At 39.3% G+C, this 19644-nt stretch overlaps 1 protein-coding gene across 5 annotated transcripts in view; it reads left to right on the top strand.

Annotated features, from left to right (window-relative positions):
- The window catches only part of CACNB2 (calcium voltage-gated channel auxiliary subunit beta 2), a 287947-nt gene that overhangs the window by 125866 nt on the left and 142437 nt on the right, over nt 1–19644 (top strand). For 2 of the 5 annotated variants that reach the window (XM_006159735.3, XM_006159731.3), the window contains exons 1-2: nt 15803–16561; nt 17382–17501. In XM_006159735.3, the coding sequence (XP_006159797.1) occupies nt 16493–16561; nt 17382–17501 (189 nt within the window). In that variant the 5' untranslated portion in view covers nt 15803–16492. Of the gene's footprint in view, nt 1–15801; nt 16562–17381; nt 17502–19644 lie in introns of those variants that run through there. The other 3 variants (XM_006159733.3, XM_006159732.3, XM_006159734.3) reach the window with 2 other exon arrangements.

Raw genomic sequence — 19644 nt, 5'->3', positions numbered from 1 at the left:
CTAGATTTGATCTCTTTCAGCAACAATGTGTTATTAGACTCTGGTGGCTTGATAGTAGGAGTCCTCAGGAACCAGTCTATTCAAGGTTCAAGACATTCTGAAAAGGGTTGGGCATCCGAGCTTCAAGACCGGGAAATCCCTCTCTTCCTCCCTTCTATTCCCAATGGCCCTTCGCCTTTCTGTCTCTACTTGAGGTCCTTACGAAAAGCACAGAAGGATAACTTGAAAAGGTTTGAAATTACATTATAAAGTCAGGCTTTTATGTATTTTTATCATCTTAAGCAAAATTATATACATTATAAATGATACACAATGGGGCCTTGACACTAAATACTTTTAAGTTCACTAAAGAAAGGTCTAATTACTCTTTTTTGGGGGGTGGGGCGGGGGGTGGTTTTTGCTATAGGGTGCATGCGCTTGCCAGAAAGACCAGGAAAGACAGAAAGCAAGAAATTACCCGCCCAGCGGGGGATGGCCATGCCGCAATCCCTTCTCCTCCATTCTCCTCTCAGGATCTTGGACACACACACACATGCACATGCGCCCAGTGTGAGTTTAAGCCACCAGGTCTAAGACTTGAACAACGGTCAACTACATGGGAGTCCAACGACACAGCCATTACACTAACTGCTGGCCCCAAGGTCTAATTACTCTTAAATATAGCAAAACAAGGGACCAGCAGTTAGCGTAATGGCTATGTCGCTGGACTCCCACATAGTCAACTGCAGTTCGAGTCCCAGACCCAGTGGCTTAAACTCACACCGGGCGTGAGTGCAAGCGTGCTCAAGATCCCAAGAGGTGAATGGGGGAGAAGGGATTGCGGCGTGGCCATCTCCCCGGGGGGTGATTTCTTGCTATCTCTCTGTCTCTGTCTGTCTGGTGAGCGCACGTGCCCTATAGCAAAAACCTCTCCAAAAAAAAGAAAAAAAAAAAGTATAGCAAAACAAAAACAGTAAAAAGTACACTTGCTTGGTCTGGATCATCTAGCATTTTTTTGAGATTTTTTTCCAAATATTTAGCTCTGTGTGTGTGTGTATGTGTGTGTGTGTGTGCGTTTATGTGTGTGTGTGTGTGTGTGTGTCTGTGTGTGTTTTAAGCCACAGGGTCTAGAATTCAAACCATGGTCAGTCATGTGGGATCTGGCTCCTTTAACCTCTCGGCCATGGAGCCAGCCTGATGTATGCATAATTAAAAATACAGCTATAGAAATGGTGCGAACGGTATGCAGTGTTCTAACTCTTCTTCCTCTTTAAAATTTATTTTAACCTGTATAATCAGTCCTGGAGGTCATTTCATTGGAGCACATCTAACTAGATACACTTTGTTACTTTGGACCTCTGAATAGTATGCTATCATATGGATGCAACATAACTTACTAACAGGTTCCCTACTGATAGGCAGTTATGTTAAAATCATCTGTTAACACAAATATGCCATAATGAACATCCATACCAATTATGTGTGAGTGTGTCCTTTAGTACATATTTGTATAAATCCCTAAGGCAAAAGTCCTAGAGAATCAGGCAGCTGGCAGGTAGCATGCTTGTTAAAGGCACTGTATTTCTATATGGCTGACTGTGGTTTGAATCCTGGACCTGGTGGCTTGCTTTCTTACTTTCCCTTTCTCTCTTTCTCTCTCTGGTCATATTAAAAAACAATAATTATAACAAATGGAATTAAATAAATAAACAAATATTGCTGGGGTCCAGCCTCGGCGGGGGTGGGTTGACTCAACGGAGGCGGTGCAGGTGAAGAAGACTAAGGCCTCGGTGCCTTTTTCATGCACATCCTTAGCCGGACTCCCCCAGAGATTGCTCTCCGAGGAGTGACAACTGCTAGGAGTCATCGTGTGTTTTTATTGAAAATGTGATACATGCAAGTAAATGGAAGAGGGACTAGGTGTTTCAATTATCGGCTCATAAAGTTTTAACAATAGAGAACATAGATTCTATTTAGGGTTGGATTAAGGGTGGGTCTAGTGCAGTTCCACAATTGTTCGTTTGATGTAGGTGGGTCTTCATGGAATGCAGTTTCAGGAAAGTGGCTCTAGCAACCAGAGATGATTATCAGCTGATGCGGGGCAGCAGCCATCTTGTGATTACCGGGAATGGTGCTGAGAAAAGAAAATCTCAAGTATAGATATTAGTTCTTATGGATCTTAATAAAGAATGAGACTTATATAGTTTTATAGGGATCTAAAACTTAATTTAAGGAATCCTAATATATTTGTCTATTTCACTTGGTGAGGGCAGGGGTGTCCTGGGCCAGTTTCGGCCTAATCCTATTTAAGGTAAAGAAAAGATTATCTTTAAGTTTATGTTAAATGTATCTTGAAGGGCCTTCCAAAGGTCAAGATTATTTTTGCCTAGATAGAACTTCAGTCCATCCTCTATTGTGACCACTTCCCAGCAAGGCTACCACAGTTTCTGGAGCAAAATAGCAAGCAGCTTGGCTGACATGCTAATTGACCCAAGCTTTGTTCCTAGGTCGGGGGGTGGGGGGTGGGGGCGTACAGTAGTGGCCTTGCCAACGTACTGAACCGACCGGAAGTGGAGCTCAAAGGTCAGGGGGCTCAGACAGATCCTGGGGCCTCGCCGGGTCGAATTCCTCCAAAATATTTTAAAGTCCTAGAATCAGAATTGGAATTATGGATTAAAAGACTGATACAGTTTATCCATAAGGGACAATGAATGATAGTATACCTCCACAGTGCATGATTTTGCTTTTAATGTTGGCCAGTAAATATACGAATTAATATTTTGTCCTTTTAATGTCAGGTGTAAAAGTTAGTAAATTTTTGTATGTAAATTTTTTTCTGTAACTATCTCTTTCTTCACTCACTTTTCTTCTGAAGCATAAATCTTATTCATTTACTAGATCTAGTACTATACAAAGGAAACCAGCTTTTCTCATTGGCAAATATTTTTTCTAATTTGGTTTCTGCTTATGATTTTATGTAGCAAAATGTATAGCTTTTTTTTTTTTTTTAGTGGATTTTGCTATAGGGCGCGTATGCTTGCCAGACAGACAGAGAGAGACAGAGAGACAGAAAGCAAGAAATCACCCCCCAGGGAGGATGGCCACACCGCAATCCCTTCTCCTCTCGGGATCTTGGGCACACACGCACACACACCCGGTGTGAGTTTTAAGCTACTGCGTTGGGGACACCAACCGTGATCGACTACATGGGAGTCCAGCGACATAGCCATTATGCTAACTGCTGGTCCCGCAAAATATATAGCTTTTCTGCTTGAAGTTTTTCAAACATTAATTGGTAAGAGGTCTAGGTACTGCACCCCACTTGAGGACAGCATATGTTCTATATTTATATGTCCTAATATATTCTTATATCTTCAGTGCCAGACATATAATAGATTCTTTTATTTATTTTATTATTTTTTGAGAAATTTTGCTATGGGGAGTGTGCGCTCACTGGAGAGACAGAGAGACAAAGTGAGAACTCACTCCTGGGGGGATGACCATGCCACAATCTCTTCTCCTCCATTCTTCTCTTGGGATCTTGGGCATGTATGTTCCCAGAGTGAGTTTTAAGCTGCTGGATCTAGGACTCGAACCACTGTTGACTAAGTGGAAGTCTAGCAACGCAACCATTATACTATCTACTTACTGGTCCATATGATAGATTCTTATTGAGAGAATGGTTGGGTATAAATGTAATGGGGATGAAGAAACATTAAAACTAATTCCATGTATTTATCCAGAGAAGGGATAGGAATAATGAATGATATTGCCATATTTAATTCTCTTTGTGGTCTAAAGCATTTGCTTATCTTAAGTACTGTGTTCAAAAGGCATGCCCAGCTCCCGTATCTCAAAAGCCACCTTCTTGCTCACTAAGTCCTAGTCCCCAAGAAGACCTGTGGGTGTATATTAGGCTTAGAATGCCCTAGTACAATGTATGTATTTTTTTTTTAATTTTAAAGAATTATTTTATTTAACATTTGTTTATTTATTTTAATTTTGACTAGAGAGGGACAGAGCACAAGAGCAAGAGAGAGAAGGAAAGTGAGAAGGCAAGCTACCAGGTCCAGAACTTGAACCATGGTTGGCCATGTGGGAGTCCAGCTCCCTTAACCACCACACCACCTGCTGGCCCCCAGTGTGTGTCTTAATAGCAGCGGCACCTGGGATACTGCAGGTGCATGCTCTACCAGGCGCCACAGTGCAAGATTCAACAGGCAGCGATCAGCATAGGAACTGTCAGGCCATTTCTGTCCTGTGGATGGATGTTTTGCCATCACTAAAGTTCATTACATTTGAAACTTAAAACAGAGTAGATATTGGGTCATCAGAAAAGTCATAACTTTTTTCCTATGCAAAAAAATGCATCGTGACTTTTCTGAAGCTCCACTATTTCCATGTATTGAATATTTGCAATAAAAGATGCTTATCATTTATGAGACAGGAAATATTACATAAATTGCTTTTGCTTTATCCAGTGCTCTGCCTAACATGGTTAACATAGTTTGAATTTTTTGTATGTGGTATAGGAAGGAGGGGTATGTGTGTGTGTGTGTGTGTGTGTGTGTGTGTGTGTAGTGAGTTTATTTGGTTTTTTTTTTGTTTTTTTTTTTGGAGAGATTTTCACTGTAGGGCGCGTGCGCTCGCCAGACAGACAGAGAGAGACATAGAGAGAGAAAGCGAGAAATCACCCCCCAGGGGGGATGGTCACGCCGCAATCCCTTCTCCTCCATTCTCCTCTCGGGATCTTGGGCACGCACGCACACGCGCCCGGTGCCCGGTGTGAGTTTTAAGCCACCGGGTCCGGGACACGAACCGCGGTCGACTACGTGGGAGTCCAGCGACATAGCCATTACGCTAACTGCTGGTTCCCTTGTTTTTTTTTTTTTTTTTTTTTAAACAGTGTCTCATTGTGTCAAGATCCTCCTGCATTAACTCTCAAGAAGGTGGGACTATAGCTTCATGCCACAATAGCCTGCTTTTAGGGTAGGCCAGGAATCAAAGCCATGCTAAAAGCCCCGGAACCTGGTAGCTGCAGCAGTAGCACGTACCGCTGTGGCTGGGCCTACACTCTGGATTTTTTCAGAATGTTAATGTTACAGGCCCATGATACATTGCCAACTGAATAATCTAAAATTTTCAGCCTTTTTCTAAATATAGATGTACAATAGATGAACCAGATTGTCTCTAGTTCTTAAATCACCTCCTGAAGGTGGGATTGTTGCTTAAAAGATGCATTAACTGTATTAGGTCACTAGGGTGCTTTGCAGTGGTGTTTCATTATTAAACGTTCCACACCACTGGCATTTTTCCAGCCAAATCCCTGATCGGGTAGCCTATTTTTCATATTAAATCTCTTTGAACCAAAGTCATATCTTTCTGGAAGGTTAGACTTTTAGAGCAGTATATTAATAATTTACTACCAAATTACTGAGTCACTTGGCCTGCTTAAGTACCTAACCTAGTACCAACAAATTATTTAAGCGCTCATCTGAGAAAAGTCCCGTATTTTAGGTTGAAACTTAATCATTTGATACATTTTTCACAGGGAAATATAACACTTAATATAAACATTTCATATCTTAGTACTTTTAATTCTTGTTTCTTATTTTGACATGATTTTTGCTTCAGCCTTTGCTTTGTCTTTTTATGTGCATAGTCTTTCAAAGACAGTCTTTGCCTCCCTTCCTTACATGCAAAAATCTACCAAGGTTAAATCAGCCCATTGGAGGAAATACATATGTGTAAGCCAAATTTGTTGCCACAGTAAAAATATTTTGGGGGTATACCGTTAGAGATATCAATTGCAATAGGGAAGAGAACTTTACTTTTACTTACACACGAAGTAGGTAACATTACAGAAAATAGTGACCTTTACTTTTTTCTTAAAGAAAATTGATCTCTTTTTAAATTTTGTTATACTCTCAGTATTTTTACTTATATGAATGTATGTATATATAGGAGTGATTCAGCATTTGGTTTGTTTCATTTTACCAAATACAGTCATCAAAACCATTTGCCAATAATGTTCTTTAGTCTTTATAACATTTTTTTAATGAATATTTTTGCCATAGGGCACGTGCATTGGCTGGAGAAAGACAGAAAGAGAGATAAAGGGAAAGTGAGAAATTACCCCGCAGGGGCATGGCCATACAGTAATCCCTTCTCCAGTCTCTTCTCAGGATTTGGGGCCAAATAAGCACCCTGCGTGTTCAAGCCATCAGGTCAAGGACTTGAACGTTGAATGGGCCACATGGAATCCAGTGTTTTAATCTCCACATCCCCCTTTTGCCCTTTTTATGACTATTTTTAATTTTGTCTAATAGTCTCTAAGCACATGAATCATAATGTAAGAGTTTTCTTAGGCTTGGTTCTAGAAATGAAATTATTAGCCTAAATACATCTATATACAAATAAAATAATTGTCTTTCCAAAGCAAGAAAGTCAAAAACTATCAATAAGGTGTGAAAGCTTGATTTTCATACCTGCTGACATTGTGAATTGCCCTTTGCAAAGACTACTGAACTAATGGGGAAAATGGCTTTGTGTTTAATTTTGCTAAGATTTAATACTTTTTCTAAGTGCTTATGACTATGTTATTGTTTCAGTGGATTTTCTATTCATATGTTTGGTCTATATCTATTTATCTCTTACTGTTTTTCTTAACAATTAGGATGCCCTGTGTCTATGCAAAGAAAATTTTAGAGGGTAAACTCTTTAAGGACTGCAGCTGTGTCCTTCTTCACAGCTGTGTCCTTCTTCACAGCTGTGTAGTTCCCTGGAGGGCACAGACAGTGCTGGTTCTACCTTAATGTCTGTATATTGATTGTTCACAGCTACCTGGTAGAACTCACCTTGGAAGGCAGAAGCCAAGATTGATTTGTTTGGTTTGCTACTAAAGAAAAGGCCTGATATTTGAATATGTCATCTTTTGACAGGGCCTTATTTAGAAAGAGTCCATTAAGATGTTCCAGAATTTTTTTATTTGTCGTTAGCCAGGTGTATTTCCTTTAAATATTACCAAAATTGCTCAAGAAAATATCTTCCTCCAATTCTGGCTTGCTTTTTAAACATTCTGTCTTATTAGAAGCTATAGGTACAGTCACATTTTGTGCTGTGAATTGAAGCTCTGTCTCTACAGGAACAGAGATGGTGGAACATGAGAAGTAAGCCTCAGTAACATTTGTACAATATGTCATATTTACAATGTGTTTTCAACCATCTGTAATAAAATTTTCAAGCTCACTCTTTCTTTTAAGGTACTTACTTTACAGACAGGAGAATTGGCTTGGGGAATATTTACATGGCTTGCCTTTGGCTAGTCAATGAGTCATTGACAGTCTGAAGAGTGGAATTTTTAAGTTCCTGGAATGAAGAAATGGAATTAATGGGAAAATGAATTTCACAGAAAATAAGCTTTAATCAGATTTTCAAAATATAAAATCTCTCTTAAATGCCTTGGAACAAAGATACTAATATACATTGTAAGCATAATGACTTGTTATAGGGTGACTTACTTGTTATACAATGTGGTTATTTCATCAACTGACCTGTAGTTGACATTTTCAAGAAGTTAATTAACTTGATATTAAGGTTTATGATAAAACACCAGGGATTTCTCCAAGTTGAAGTCTTTGTTTTATTCTTATTATAAATGTTTATTGTCCATAGACCATGGACAGTCAGATTTGTGTTTTTGATTTTTTAAAATAAGAGACATGAGAACATATTAAGTAATATTTGGAAATGTTTAGGAACACCAAGGAGGATCCTACAGACTTGTTTGGAAAGGGCGATACTAACAAAGGAGACTTGAAAGAACAGCTCACAGATTAAGAGAAAGACCAGGAGAGTGTGATTTCTTTTTCTAAGTGTTTTGCTTTGTTTTTCTTTTTTTGGAGAGGTTTTTGCTAAAGGCGCATGCACTCGCCAGAAAGACAGAGAGAGAGAGAGAAAGAAAGCAAGAAATCACCCCCCAGGGGGATGGCCACGCCACAATCCCTTCTCCTCCTTTCTCCTCTCGGGATCTTGGGCATGTACACACACGCGCCTGGCGTGAGTTTTAAGCCACCGGATCTGGTACTTGAACTGTGGTTGACTACATGGGAATCCAGCGACATAGCCATTATGCTAATGTGGGTCCCAGAGAGTGTGATTTCTGAAAAGTGAAGTCAAGAAAAATGAATCAAGGATGGGGAGTGATCAACTACAATAAATACTACTCATCAGTTACGTAAGATTAGCACTGAAAACTAACCACTGGATTTGGTACTAAAGAGATTGTTGATGACGTCATTGAGCAGTTTTAGCTGTGGTGGAAGTAAGCAGGTTTAGGAGGGAATCAAAAAGGAAGATTTAAAATGAAGATAGGCAGTTTTTTAAGGCAATTTGCAAAGAAGAATTTAAAAAATGAGCAGGAACTGGAAGAAGATGGAGTCAAGGGAAGGCTTTCTTAGGAAGGGAGAAATAAAGCCATGAAGGTGTGCTGATTCAAATGATTCAGTAGTAAGACTAAACGTAGTCATGTGTATGCAGAGTTTCTGGCAGTATCCATACCCATCAAGAACATCTATTCCCAAAGTGTCCTACATACACTTTACTCACTCCTGTCTCCCCATTTAATTCAACTTTTTACAGCAACATATTGAGACACTCCATCTCTCCCAGGTTCCATTTTTCTACTTCACGCCTACCATTTTTATTTTCATTCTGATGGTGAGAAAGGTAAAGTTTGTCATAAAAAAAATTATGTATTATCATGAAAAGTTCTTATTATCTATTGCCTCCTGTAAATAAATAGTACACTCTTAGAACACACAAACACACATACAGACACCCAGTGTTGTAATGTAGTTTATAAAGAGAAATTATTTAGCCTGTGGTTGAAATTCAAACACAAAATAATATGAACATTTGGCCATCTAACTTTTCAAAATAATTTAGCCTTTTTTTTTTTTTTTTAATTTGCTGCAGGGCATGCAAGCTTACCAGAGAGAGACACAAAGACAGTAAACCACCAAGTTTGGGACTTGAACCATGGTCTATCACATGAAATTCCAGTGCCCTAACCACTATGCCACCTGCTGGCCAGGCCAAATCATTTTAACTTTTGAAAAATGGTTCTCTTTGACAATGTCAAATTTTGCAAACATTAGATAGAGGCTTTTCTATAAGGTGTAAACAGCCATTTTATTTTCACATGAAAGAATAATTTGGTGAGAACAGTCTTTTGAGATATTACTCCTAAAAATACGTACATTTAGTCATGTCTCTGAGCTTTAAACCTACTGTTTGTAATTTTTAGCTTCAGTGCTGAAATTCAGCAACTGTTCTATTGCAATGAAAGGTTACTCAGAAGACACTTGAATTTCAGCCAGCTTCAGGCAGGATTAGCTGCCAACAAGGCTACTCAAGGCCAGCTTGCCAAAGTTTATTCATTTTCAGGGAAGAGAGAAAAATTTAAATAGCCTGTTTCTTGACTTCCATTGTTTTCCTAGTCTACTTATCTGCTTTCTGTTGTAGATAGGTAATGAATAGAATGCTTCACAGTTTCAAGATACTCTGAGGTTAGGAAAATTTCAGAGTACCAGCCAAGTCTAATGACTCTTCTTTTACAAAACAGTATTACGTTAATGAATGTGAAATTATCTGCTGCATTAGATCCTCATGGCACCATCATTGTGCCCTTTGGAAATTTAAAATTTGAAATTTGTGAGAAGTTGTGTATGTGTGTGAATGTGAGAGAGAAAATTCAGGCTTACTGAAGATACAGCTAAGAATTTGCAAGTTGTCACGACCCTTATGACCATTAGAAATGGGAATGCATGTGACTGGAAAAACAGAAAAAGATATAGTTTTGGTTCATGGAAGTATCAGTTGCATGTAGAGATTTGTTCTAGATTTTATTATGAACTAATGTACACATGGAACTTGACTTTGGAAAGCTTAATGCTGACTCCTAACTCCGTTGATGATTACCTTCATAACCTTTGTCAGATAATGCAGTAAAAATGGAGATTAAATTAGGTAATATTGTGGATCAGTATAGTGCTTGACACAGTGTAAGCATTCTTTAAAAATTAGCAATAATTATTCATGAACACAGCCTCATCCTAATAAATTGATTGTCCAAATTATTAGCATAATATATAAAAAGTCTTAAAACTACATTGTCTTCAGCCTCTAAAAAGGACAGAACTGGATTTAGGAGGGAGAACATATAAGAACTCCTTAGAAGATATGTTTCCAATAACGTGGAATTTACTGATAAATTAAAAGACATTCCTAATTAAGAAAATCAAACACGTGGAAGGAGTTTTTCTGTGAAGCGATTCTATATATTGGGTTATTAGAAAAGGCATGATGTTTTTTCTGTGCAAAACTGTGTCATGACTTTTCTGACAACCCAATACATGAGAATTCCAGATTTATATTCTAGGTTTGCTTGAGTATGGATCTCTGTGCAGAATGAGCAGGAAACAGGGAGAAATTCAGAAATCTTAAATACATCTTCCTGAAAATGTAGCATGTTAGCTACATTGGACTCTTTTCAATTCCTCAAACATGCTGAACATTTCTGGTCCTCAGGGCCTTAGCATACTCTGTTCCTCTGCATAGATATCTTCTCAACACATTCCGGAACTATTTTTTCATCCTTTGAGCTTCAGCTTCAGGTCATCTCAGGCTGTCATCTCTCAGCCTGTCTAAAATATCATCCCTCCCACTGTTATTCTACTAGCTCAACCTGTTTTATTATTTCTCATTACAATTATTTTTCTGCTATCTTTTTATTTTAAAGCAGTCTCCTTCAATAGACTATCAAGCAGCATGATAGAAGGGAAGCATTAATGTTTTCACTGGACTAGTCCCAATATTTAGTTTGTAGTAATAGCAATTAGTTTCAGAGTGGTAAATGGTTTGGGAGTTTCATTGTTTTTTTTTGTTGTTTTATTTGAAAAGTTTTGCTATAAGAGGTGTGTACTAACTGGAGAAGACAGAGATAGGGAGAGAGGGAAAGTGAGAAAGCACCTCCAATGAGGATGGCCATACTGCAATTCCTTCTCCTCCATTCTCCTCTTGGGATTTTGGGTATGCGTACACATGTGCCCGGTGTGTTTTTCAGGCCATGGGGTTTGGAACTCAAACCGTATAGTTAGCCATGTTGGATCCAACTGCCTTAACCACCACACTGCCTACTGGCCCCAAGTTTTGTATTTGTGTGTTTTTTTTGTTTCTATAAAATGTAATCTCTTTGTCAATACATTCTATAGCTATCCAAAGTGTATACATTTTCCTGTTTCTTTGAGAAAACTAAAGCTAACATCTTATCACTTACATAATCATAAAAGTATCACACAGGGATGATCTTGCAAAGATGTATTGCCATCACTTCCTATTTTGACATTAGGCCAATGCTAGGCAAATCATATCTGAGATTTTCATAACTGTGTGTATTTTAGTAGTAATTACATGGCATTTGCAAACTAAAGTACCCCATATTTACAAAAATGTGCTTCATCTCCACACCCTATATAATTTTGAATTCGTGGAATCAGGCTTTCTCATTATCAGTAAATAGTTCATAGTTTTGTTTATGAAGAAACTCATAAAGCCGAGGATAGCAATTCAATTTTCTTAAAGACATCTCAGTTGCTTTACAGAACAAAAGTTAATTCTTCTTAACTGTGAAAACAGATGATGACAATATGAGAAATGAAGTAATTATTCCCCCAGCCAACACACAATACAAGATAAAAACCTTTCCTCTTAGTCCTGGTCCTCAGAATTCTCATTCCATTTATTCTAAAATAAATAAATAAATAAATAAAGTAAGAAGGACTGGCCTATAAGGCCATATGATGTCTGTCATCTGGCAGGTCCAGGGGAAATAGCTGAAGTCAGATTTGCCATGGGCTTGGCAAAATTCGATAATCGGATGATGGTTTGAAGTCTCAAGGGTGTAGATAGGACATACCTCTTTTCTTTTTCTAGAATCAGGGTAGCCTTGGGATACAGTGAGAAACTGATTTTGTTCAAGACCATTGCTTTATAGTTCACATGAAGATTTTCCACAGCGAGAGATGACACAGTTTGGAATCCAAGATGCCACTCCCAAATAGGCTTACAACTTTTACTGTTTGCGTTCTGAAAGAGAAAATCCAAGAATGCTCAAGGAAACAAATACTGAAAAGATACATGACTGAAATAGCAGAGTGCAACATCAAAGGAGAAACCCATAAAAAAGTTACTTTACAAATTTTTCAAAATGTTGGGACCAGCAAATGGTGTAATGGTCACAATGCTGGAGTCCCATATGACTGATCATGGTTTGAGTCCCATATCTGGTGGCTTAAAACTCACACTGGATGCATATGCTTGCTTGCCCAAAATCCTGAGAGGAGAACGAGGAGAAGGAATTGTGATAGGGCCATCGTCCCACAGGGGCGGGAGTGATTTCTTGATTTCTATCTCTCTGTCTCTCCAGTAAGCACATGTACCCAATAACAAAAATCTCTGTTTAAAAAAAAAAAAAAGTTAAGGAGAAGGATGATGCTTTATTATGCAAATACGTAATAGTGGGAAAAGAAATTGAAGAGTAGATAAATGTATAAATTAATCTGCTTAATCTAAATTCTACTGTAACCAGAAACACACGTTTAGAGTTTTGTTTTGTTTTGAGAGGTTTTTGCTATAGGGCATGTAGGCTTGCCAAAAGGACAGAGAGAGACAGAAAGTGAGAAATTACCCCTCAGGGGGGATGGCCACATCACAATCCCTTCTCCTCCAATCTCCTCTCAGGATCTTGGGCATGCACCCACACGTGACTGGTGTGAATTTTAAGCCACCGGGCCCAGGACTCGAACTGTGGTCAGCTACATGGGAGTCCAGCGACATAGCTATTACACCAACTGCTGGTCCCCCCAGAAACACATATTTAGAGTTCTAAGCATAAAAGTAGAAGATCCTGGTATAAACTTTTAATAGGCATTGGGTGTAAGTTCCATTTTGGAATTATATAATTAGGACTGTGAATATTAAGATAGAGGAAAGGAATTATGGGTAGCTGAAAATGTGATGGATTTACTAAAATAATGCAGAAGACCAAGTAATCCCATTATAGGAACCGGAGAGATCAAGGGGACACCTGGGAATGGACCTCTTCTGGAGTTCTGGCGATGACTGCCAGCTGTTTCTGACTGATGACTACTTGAGGCACGATGATCCAGAGAGTCCATATGGTGCCAAAGGCAAAGGCTTAATTAGATATATCACTTCTAACTGCATAAATCCACACTCCCAGAAGGAAGGAGAGGAATCGTAATGCATATGTCAGAAGGGTGACTTTCAGTGCAACAACTCTGGGAACTAAAATATGCTACATCTTGACACTGTCTATCTTTGGGTTGGAAATTTTTTTTATAGACTAATATTTTTTTAAGGTCCATTTTTATGTATTTCTTCCATGAGAGAGAGACAGGCAGAGAGAGGCATTTCAATAGCATCTTTTTTTCTTTATTTTTTTTGGAGAATTTTTTCTGCTATAGAGCATGTGCATGTGTGCCCACCAGAAAGACAGAGAGACAGAAAGAGAGAAATCACCGCCCCCCCAAGGGGGATGGACACACTACAATCCCTTCTCCTCCATTCTCCTCTCGGGATCTTGGGCACACAGGCACACACACCCAGCGTGAGATTAAGCCACCAGGTCCGGAACTCGAACCGCGGTCAACTACATGGGAGTCCATCGACATAGCCATTACGCTAATTGCGGTCACGCCGCAATCCCTTCTCCTCCATTCTCCTCCCGGGATCTTGGGCACGCACGCACACGTGCCCGGCGTGAGTTTTAAGCCACCGGGTCCGGGACGCGAACCGCGGTCGACTACGTGGGAGTCCAGCGACATAGCCATTACGCTAACTGCTGGTTCCCCCAATAGCATCTTCATATCAAGTTTTACCCCTAGTCTCAGCTGGCCCAGATTACAGGAACATAGGTGCCCAGTAGGCTCAGGAAGGTGCCAGGTCACCAATCCAGAACCTCTCCCATGTGGGTTTAAGTCACATTGCCACTGCACCACCACCTGGCCCCTCAGTGGGAGAATTTAAGGTGATGGTTATTTGTCCTTTTTTTTGGCAATGGACACATGTAACATTTATATTTTATAATGAAAATTTAATCTCTAATGTAACTATATACTATTACACGTGTAAGGAATGAACATAATCTGGCTCTATTGGGTCATCCGAAAAGTCATGACATAGTTTTCTGTTTTTCTATGTGAGAACACATCACGACTTTTCCGATAACCTAATAAAAACTATTGTAAAGCTCAGTTCATGGTCATGTCGCCTATCATAAAATGATCAGAGGTGAAGAATAAGTTGTTGCAAGTATTCAAAAGATCATTGCTAAAAGTCAATGAAGAGATTTTCTTAACTGCATAATTACCTAAACCTTAAAGCAGGTGGAAAATGACGATGCAACGTGAAGGCTGCCTGTGATTATTAGTAAAGGACTTTTAAATTTTATTTCCTTTAAAAAGGAATGAGATCACACAAAATGAAATGCGAACGTTATACTCTTCCTCTCATCATGCACTTCCTATCATTATGGGATTCTTAATGACAGAAGCTTTATATCTCACTGAGGTGTGACCTGAAACTTTAGCCGAGTGATTGGGTCTAAAAGGCCAACACTGGTGACAGTGGGGCCTGAAGCCCCTTGTGGGGTGTAATTTTCCACCTTGCCACTGTTGCTGTGAGAAGCCCTGTGGGAAGATTGGGAATCCCCTAGCGCATGTGCCTGTGTTGAAAGATGGATTTCTCCCTGGTAAATTCTGCTTGGACAAAACATTGCGACACATTCCTATTCCCATGGATTGTATGAGGGGCTTCCAGAAATTCATGGAAAATGGAATTAAAATGTGAGGGGTTGTTTTTGGTACAAGCATTTAAAAACTTTGTATAGTTTTTTCATGATGCGTATTTTCGACTCATTTCTGAGGATCCTTAATATTTACTTCATAGCAATAAAAGTAACCTATTTATTGACTGGTGGCATAAAACCACAGTTGGGGTAAGTGTATTTCTCACACTGATTCTGAAGTCCCTATTCTGTGTATTTATTTGCTAGCGTTTAAGTCATGAAGACTGAAACTAACCCAGGGTCCACAAGTGTGAGGGAGGAAGGAGAAAAGGAATGTGGCTGCCTTGTGGACACCTGGGTTTCATGTGCATGAGACTACAAAATAATCTCTCACCATACTCAAATAAATGCAATTTAGAATACAGTGATCAAATTTTGTGCTCACAAATCAGCTTTTAAAATGTAACTCCATTGACGCAGGAAATGAATAACTTCATCATCTTTCTGAAACCCCCAGCCTCCTTATCTACAAGAGTTAGGACTCAGTTTATTCTGTGAAGCGTAACTGGAATGAATATATCAACTGCGTTTTGACATTTCTTCCTAAGTATTGTTATTAACAATTCACACTGTTTTTTATTCCAGTGGCTTTATGTCAAGTGGTAGTTTCTCAGCTGGAGAAGCAGTTCAAAGTCATTTTGAGCTCCGTTAAACTCACTGCTCTATAGAGCTGTGATCACTTTCATGTCCTCCTTCAACGGCCAAGCCTCTCTTTTGTGTCTTGTTTGGAAAGTCACAAGCAGCAACTGATCAGCATTAGGATGGATGAGCATGATTTGATTTTTCCATCGATACGGTATATAATATTTAGTATCTGTGAATTGCCTTATGGTATAGGATTGACTTTCCATAGCAGGTAAAGGAAAGGGATTATTAAATGAAAGGATTACCTATTTTGTTTTTGAGGAAATGTTTCATCTGAAAAACAGAAGCCTGACAAACATACCTGATGTGTACAGTTACCATAGAACCAACAGGACCTTGCCAGCTGTTTACACTTCGGATGTAAAATGGCAATTTGACATAGACCAACAGTGTGATGTGAGCAACTGCGTAAAAAGGCTACATATGGAGCATGCCCAGTGCGAGTACATCCTCCCCCCTCCCCCTCCAGATCGCTAAAGATAAGGCTTGAACTTTGCACTTGCAAATATGGGTGCATAGGTTTCTTTAAAAAAAAAAAAAAAAAAACTAGGTTGGTTGATTTGTTTTTTAAGGCTCTCTTACAACGAATTTCCTTTAGCAATCCTACAGCAGACAAGAGAATATTTGGGGTTGTAAGAGGCATTAAGTTTAGAACGAGTTGATGCCCCTCTTTCTACTTGAAGTGCGCTTGATTTTTAAAGCAATATAAAGCATTCAAGTGCCTGTTTTTTCCCCCGCTGGAGTGGGAAATAAGAAGAACCTCCTTGGATGGGAGTCCTCCTGGGCAGAGAGTGAAAGCCCCAAAGAACGAAAGGGACGGAGAAGAGGGGCTTGCCGGAGCATGGATAGGGACGGAGCGGGGGTTCTCCAGGGCTCAGCGCGCACTGACGATCTGTGCCGGGGGCTGCAGCTGCGGATGATAAAGGCGCCGTCTAGCTAATGAAGGCCACCTGGATCAGGCTTCTGAAAAGAGCCAAGGGAGGAAGGCTGAAGAATTCTGATATCTGTGTAAGCACAAGGGCTTTCCTTTGGGGGAGATGTTGTTTTGTCTCTGCTTTTCTGTTGTTGCAGCGTGCAGGCAGAGAGGGTGGTTTGATTTAGTTAATATGGTCATGTTTGCAAGAGAGGGAGCTAGGGAGAGCCCTATCATTTTTTGAGCTCTGTTTCCTGCGTCTTGATTTACTGCTAGATAAGCTATCCCAGCAGGTGTTTTCTGTAGGGAGCTTTTATTAAATATCTTTGTAAAGGTATTTAACGTGTGTTGCTGAAAAATGGAGCATAACTAGCTGCTGGGGACTTACCGTTTTGTCAGAGAAGGTGTCAGGTGTATCACAAGGTATGAGAGGATTCTTAAGATTAAAGTGGGAGTTTTATCATGGTAGTGAGTGGCATTTTAGAGAGTTCAAGTTTAAAACTCTTCAGACTTCTGTGTCTGGGTTAGGCTTACTGTCTTCCTCATCGTAAATACTTGCCTTAGTATGTAGATTGTTCTTGAAGCTATCCTTGAAACCCACGGATGCCCTTCAGCCCGGCACTGCACCACCAAGCCGGTTTAATTATAAGGGAGCTGGTTCTGGCTTCTAGAAAGGATCATTTTTTAAATGCTGCATAAAGCTTAGGAAGGAGTGGTCACTCAGGAGACACAACTGTTGTAGTGAATGGTCTGCAAACCAGAGCATGACTTTCTAGGTGGCTTGCTGCAAAATGGATTGTTTTCTCCTCTTTTCAGGAATAGATAGCACAGTGCAGGAAGCTAAAACTCAAGAGAGGTTTCCAGTGCAAACATCTCCAACTGAATCTGTTTTCAAACATACATTTTCTTCCCCAGGGTTCGGCAGACTCCTACACCAGCCGTCCATCCGATTCAGATGTATCTCTGGAGGAAGACCGGGAGGCAGTGCGTAGAGAAGCTGAGCGGCAGGCCCAGGCACAGCTGGAGAAAGCAAAGGTAAGACCATTTCTAATCCTGCCAAGATCTTTCTAAACTGTGCCATGCCCGTGGTTGACCACTGGTAGTAGTTTCTTTTGAAGCCTGTGTTTGGTCCATGAAAGAATTCTGTTGTCTGGTCGAGAAGAGGCCCAAGAAATAGAGTGTATTTTCTTCTCTGGGTGGAAAAAAAGAACCAAAACATAGAAGAGAGGTCTCTACTTTTACATTGTTTTATAATCCAAGAAACTTATTTTCATGGATGGATGGCTTATTTAGACACATGCAAAAGCATTTCTGAATATACAAAGACAAAAAACTGCATCTAATATCAGAACATTGTACTTAATTTTCCTTGTAAACCATATCTCTGCTAAAAAAAAAAACGAACTTTCTGGCTAATGTTTATTTTCTTAGACTTGAACTATCTTTTCCCTGCTATTACTCCACAAATGCTTTATAATAGTGTCTTCCAATTATTTGGAAAATGGATTACTTTCTGGTTTTCAAAAATAAAGCAACAAAGGATTTTACTTATTAAAAAAGTTCCTTCCCTCAAAACACTTGCTTCTCCACCTCATCATAATGAAGTATGGATATATGGAAGGAAAACTGGAAAATCAGATATGAACTATATAAAAGAATTTATCTCGGCCCATTTCATTTCACTGGTTGTAATGATTTGAGTTCTTTTCCCATGCAGTCATTTGAATAACAGCTATTTTTAAAACATACATTGCTGTCCAAGGTGGAGGCACCTTGTTTTGTGGGATACTCGGTTCCTTCCTCATGAACATAATGTGAAATGGTTCTTGGTTTTCTTTTGGAAAAAATCGCGGCTTTGAAAAAGAATGAGCTCGATGTTGATTTTGCTGGAAAAAAATCAGGGTAGCATCACAACATTTCTGCTGGCTGCTCCCTCTCTGCAATGAGTAAAATCTATGTGTGTTGCTATGGGAATCGTGGTTTGGAGGTTCTGGTTTGGATGCATGGGCAGCCCTTATGTAATATTCATGACCTCTAGTGCAGCTGCCGTGGTACTTCACGGAACAACTGCCAGGAGACCTCGACTTCTAAAAAGCAGTATTTCTATATATCAAAACAGTGTTCTCACCTCAGCTGGCAGAGGAATCGTCCCCAGGTCTGACAGTCTTAACAGTGAGACAGCTCATAAACAGCAAGAGCAGGGAGGGTTTTGCAACAGTGGAAACTGCAAAACAAGGTGTGGCCCGGTTGCCAGCAACTAACCTGCTCCAGGAGAGTTAGCCATCTAAAACGTTATGAAGTTGCAGCTAAGTAACAAAGGGCCTCAAATAATGCACGTAGCAGTGAGTCAAGTCAGTTGCCACAAGGCGCACTGTTGTCAATACATGGTGCGTGGAGAATTGGAGTTCTACATTCTGTGTTTTGCTCTCAGGTGTAAAGAAATGTCAAGAAATAAAAATAACAGTTTGTATTCCAGAAATAAAATTATTTATAGCTAATTTATTCATGTAATTTTCACACACCCAAATAAAACAGTTTCTCAGACAAATATCCTATCATCAGGCAAATGAATATATGGTAGGTTTGGTTTTCAAAGTCTTTAGTTACAGAGACAGAGCTGCAGGGAACTTTTAAATATCTTTTAAATATCTAGCATGGATCAAAATATTGGGGGTAAATCAAACCAGGCTCATGTTACTTGTCATACAGCCTAAAAAGCTGAGAGTTACAGCTGATGTAGAAGACAAAAGAGAATTTAAAACAAAAAGAAGGAAAAAAAAGAGAAGAAAAGAGAAGAGAATTTAAAACAAAGGCATCAGCGAAGGACTCTTTACTTTGTTTAGTGAAAATACTGGGTTGTCCGAGAAGTCATAGCATATTTTTTTTTTTTTTACATACAAAAATGTGTCATAACTTTTCTGGCAACCCAGTAATTTATTGACATTCACTTCTTTAAAGTTATGTCAAATTCTAAAACCTTTATATTCAAATGAGTTACACTAGGGCTAAGTGAGAATTTGAATATATTCTGAAAGAAGATGGAAAGATTAGGATTGATGTTTACTTTGTATTAAAATTATGCTTTGGTAGATCTGGATTGTTAATTCCAACATCCTTGAAGAAAGAAGGCAGAAGACGGGGGTAGATGACTACTTCTTGTCTAGGTTATTTTTAAATA

The sequence above is a fragment of the Tupaia chinensis genome, unplaced genomic scaffold (assembly GCF_000334495.1).
Source record: "Tupaia chinensis unplaced genomic scaffold, TupChi_1.0 Scaffold000647_1, whole genome shotgun sequence".
NCBI classification, from domain to species: Eukaryota; Metazoa; Chordata; class Mammalia; order Scandentia; family Tupaiidae; genus Tupaia; species Tupaia belangeri.
Note: the sequence above shows the minus strand (reverse complement) of the source record. Positions and strands in the feature narration are given on the sequence as shown.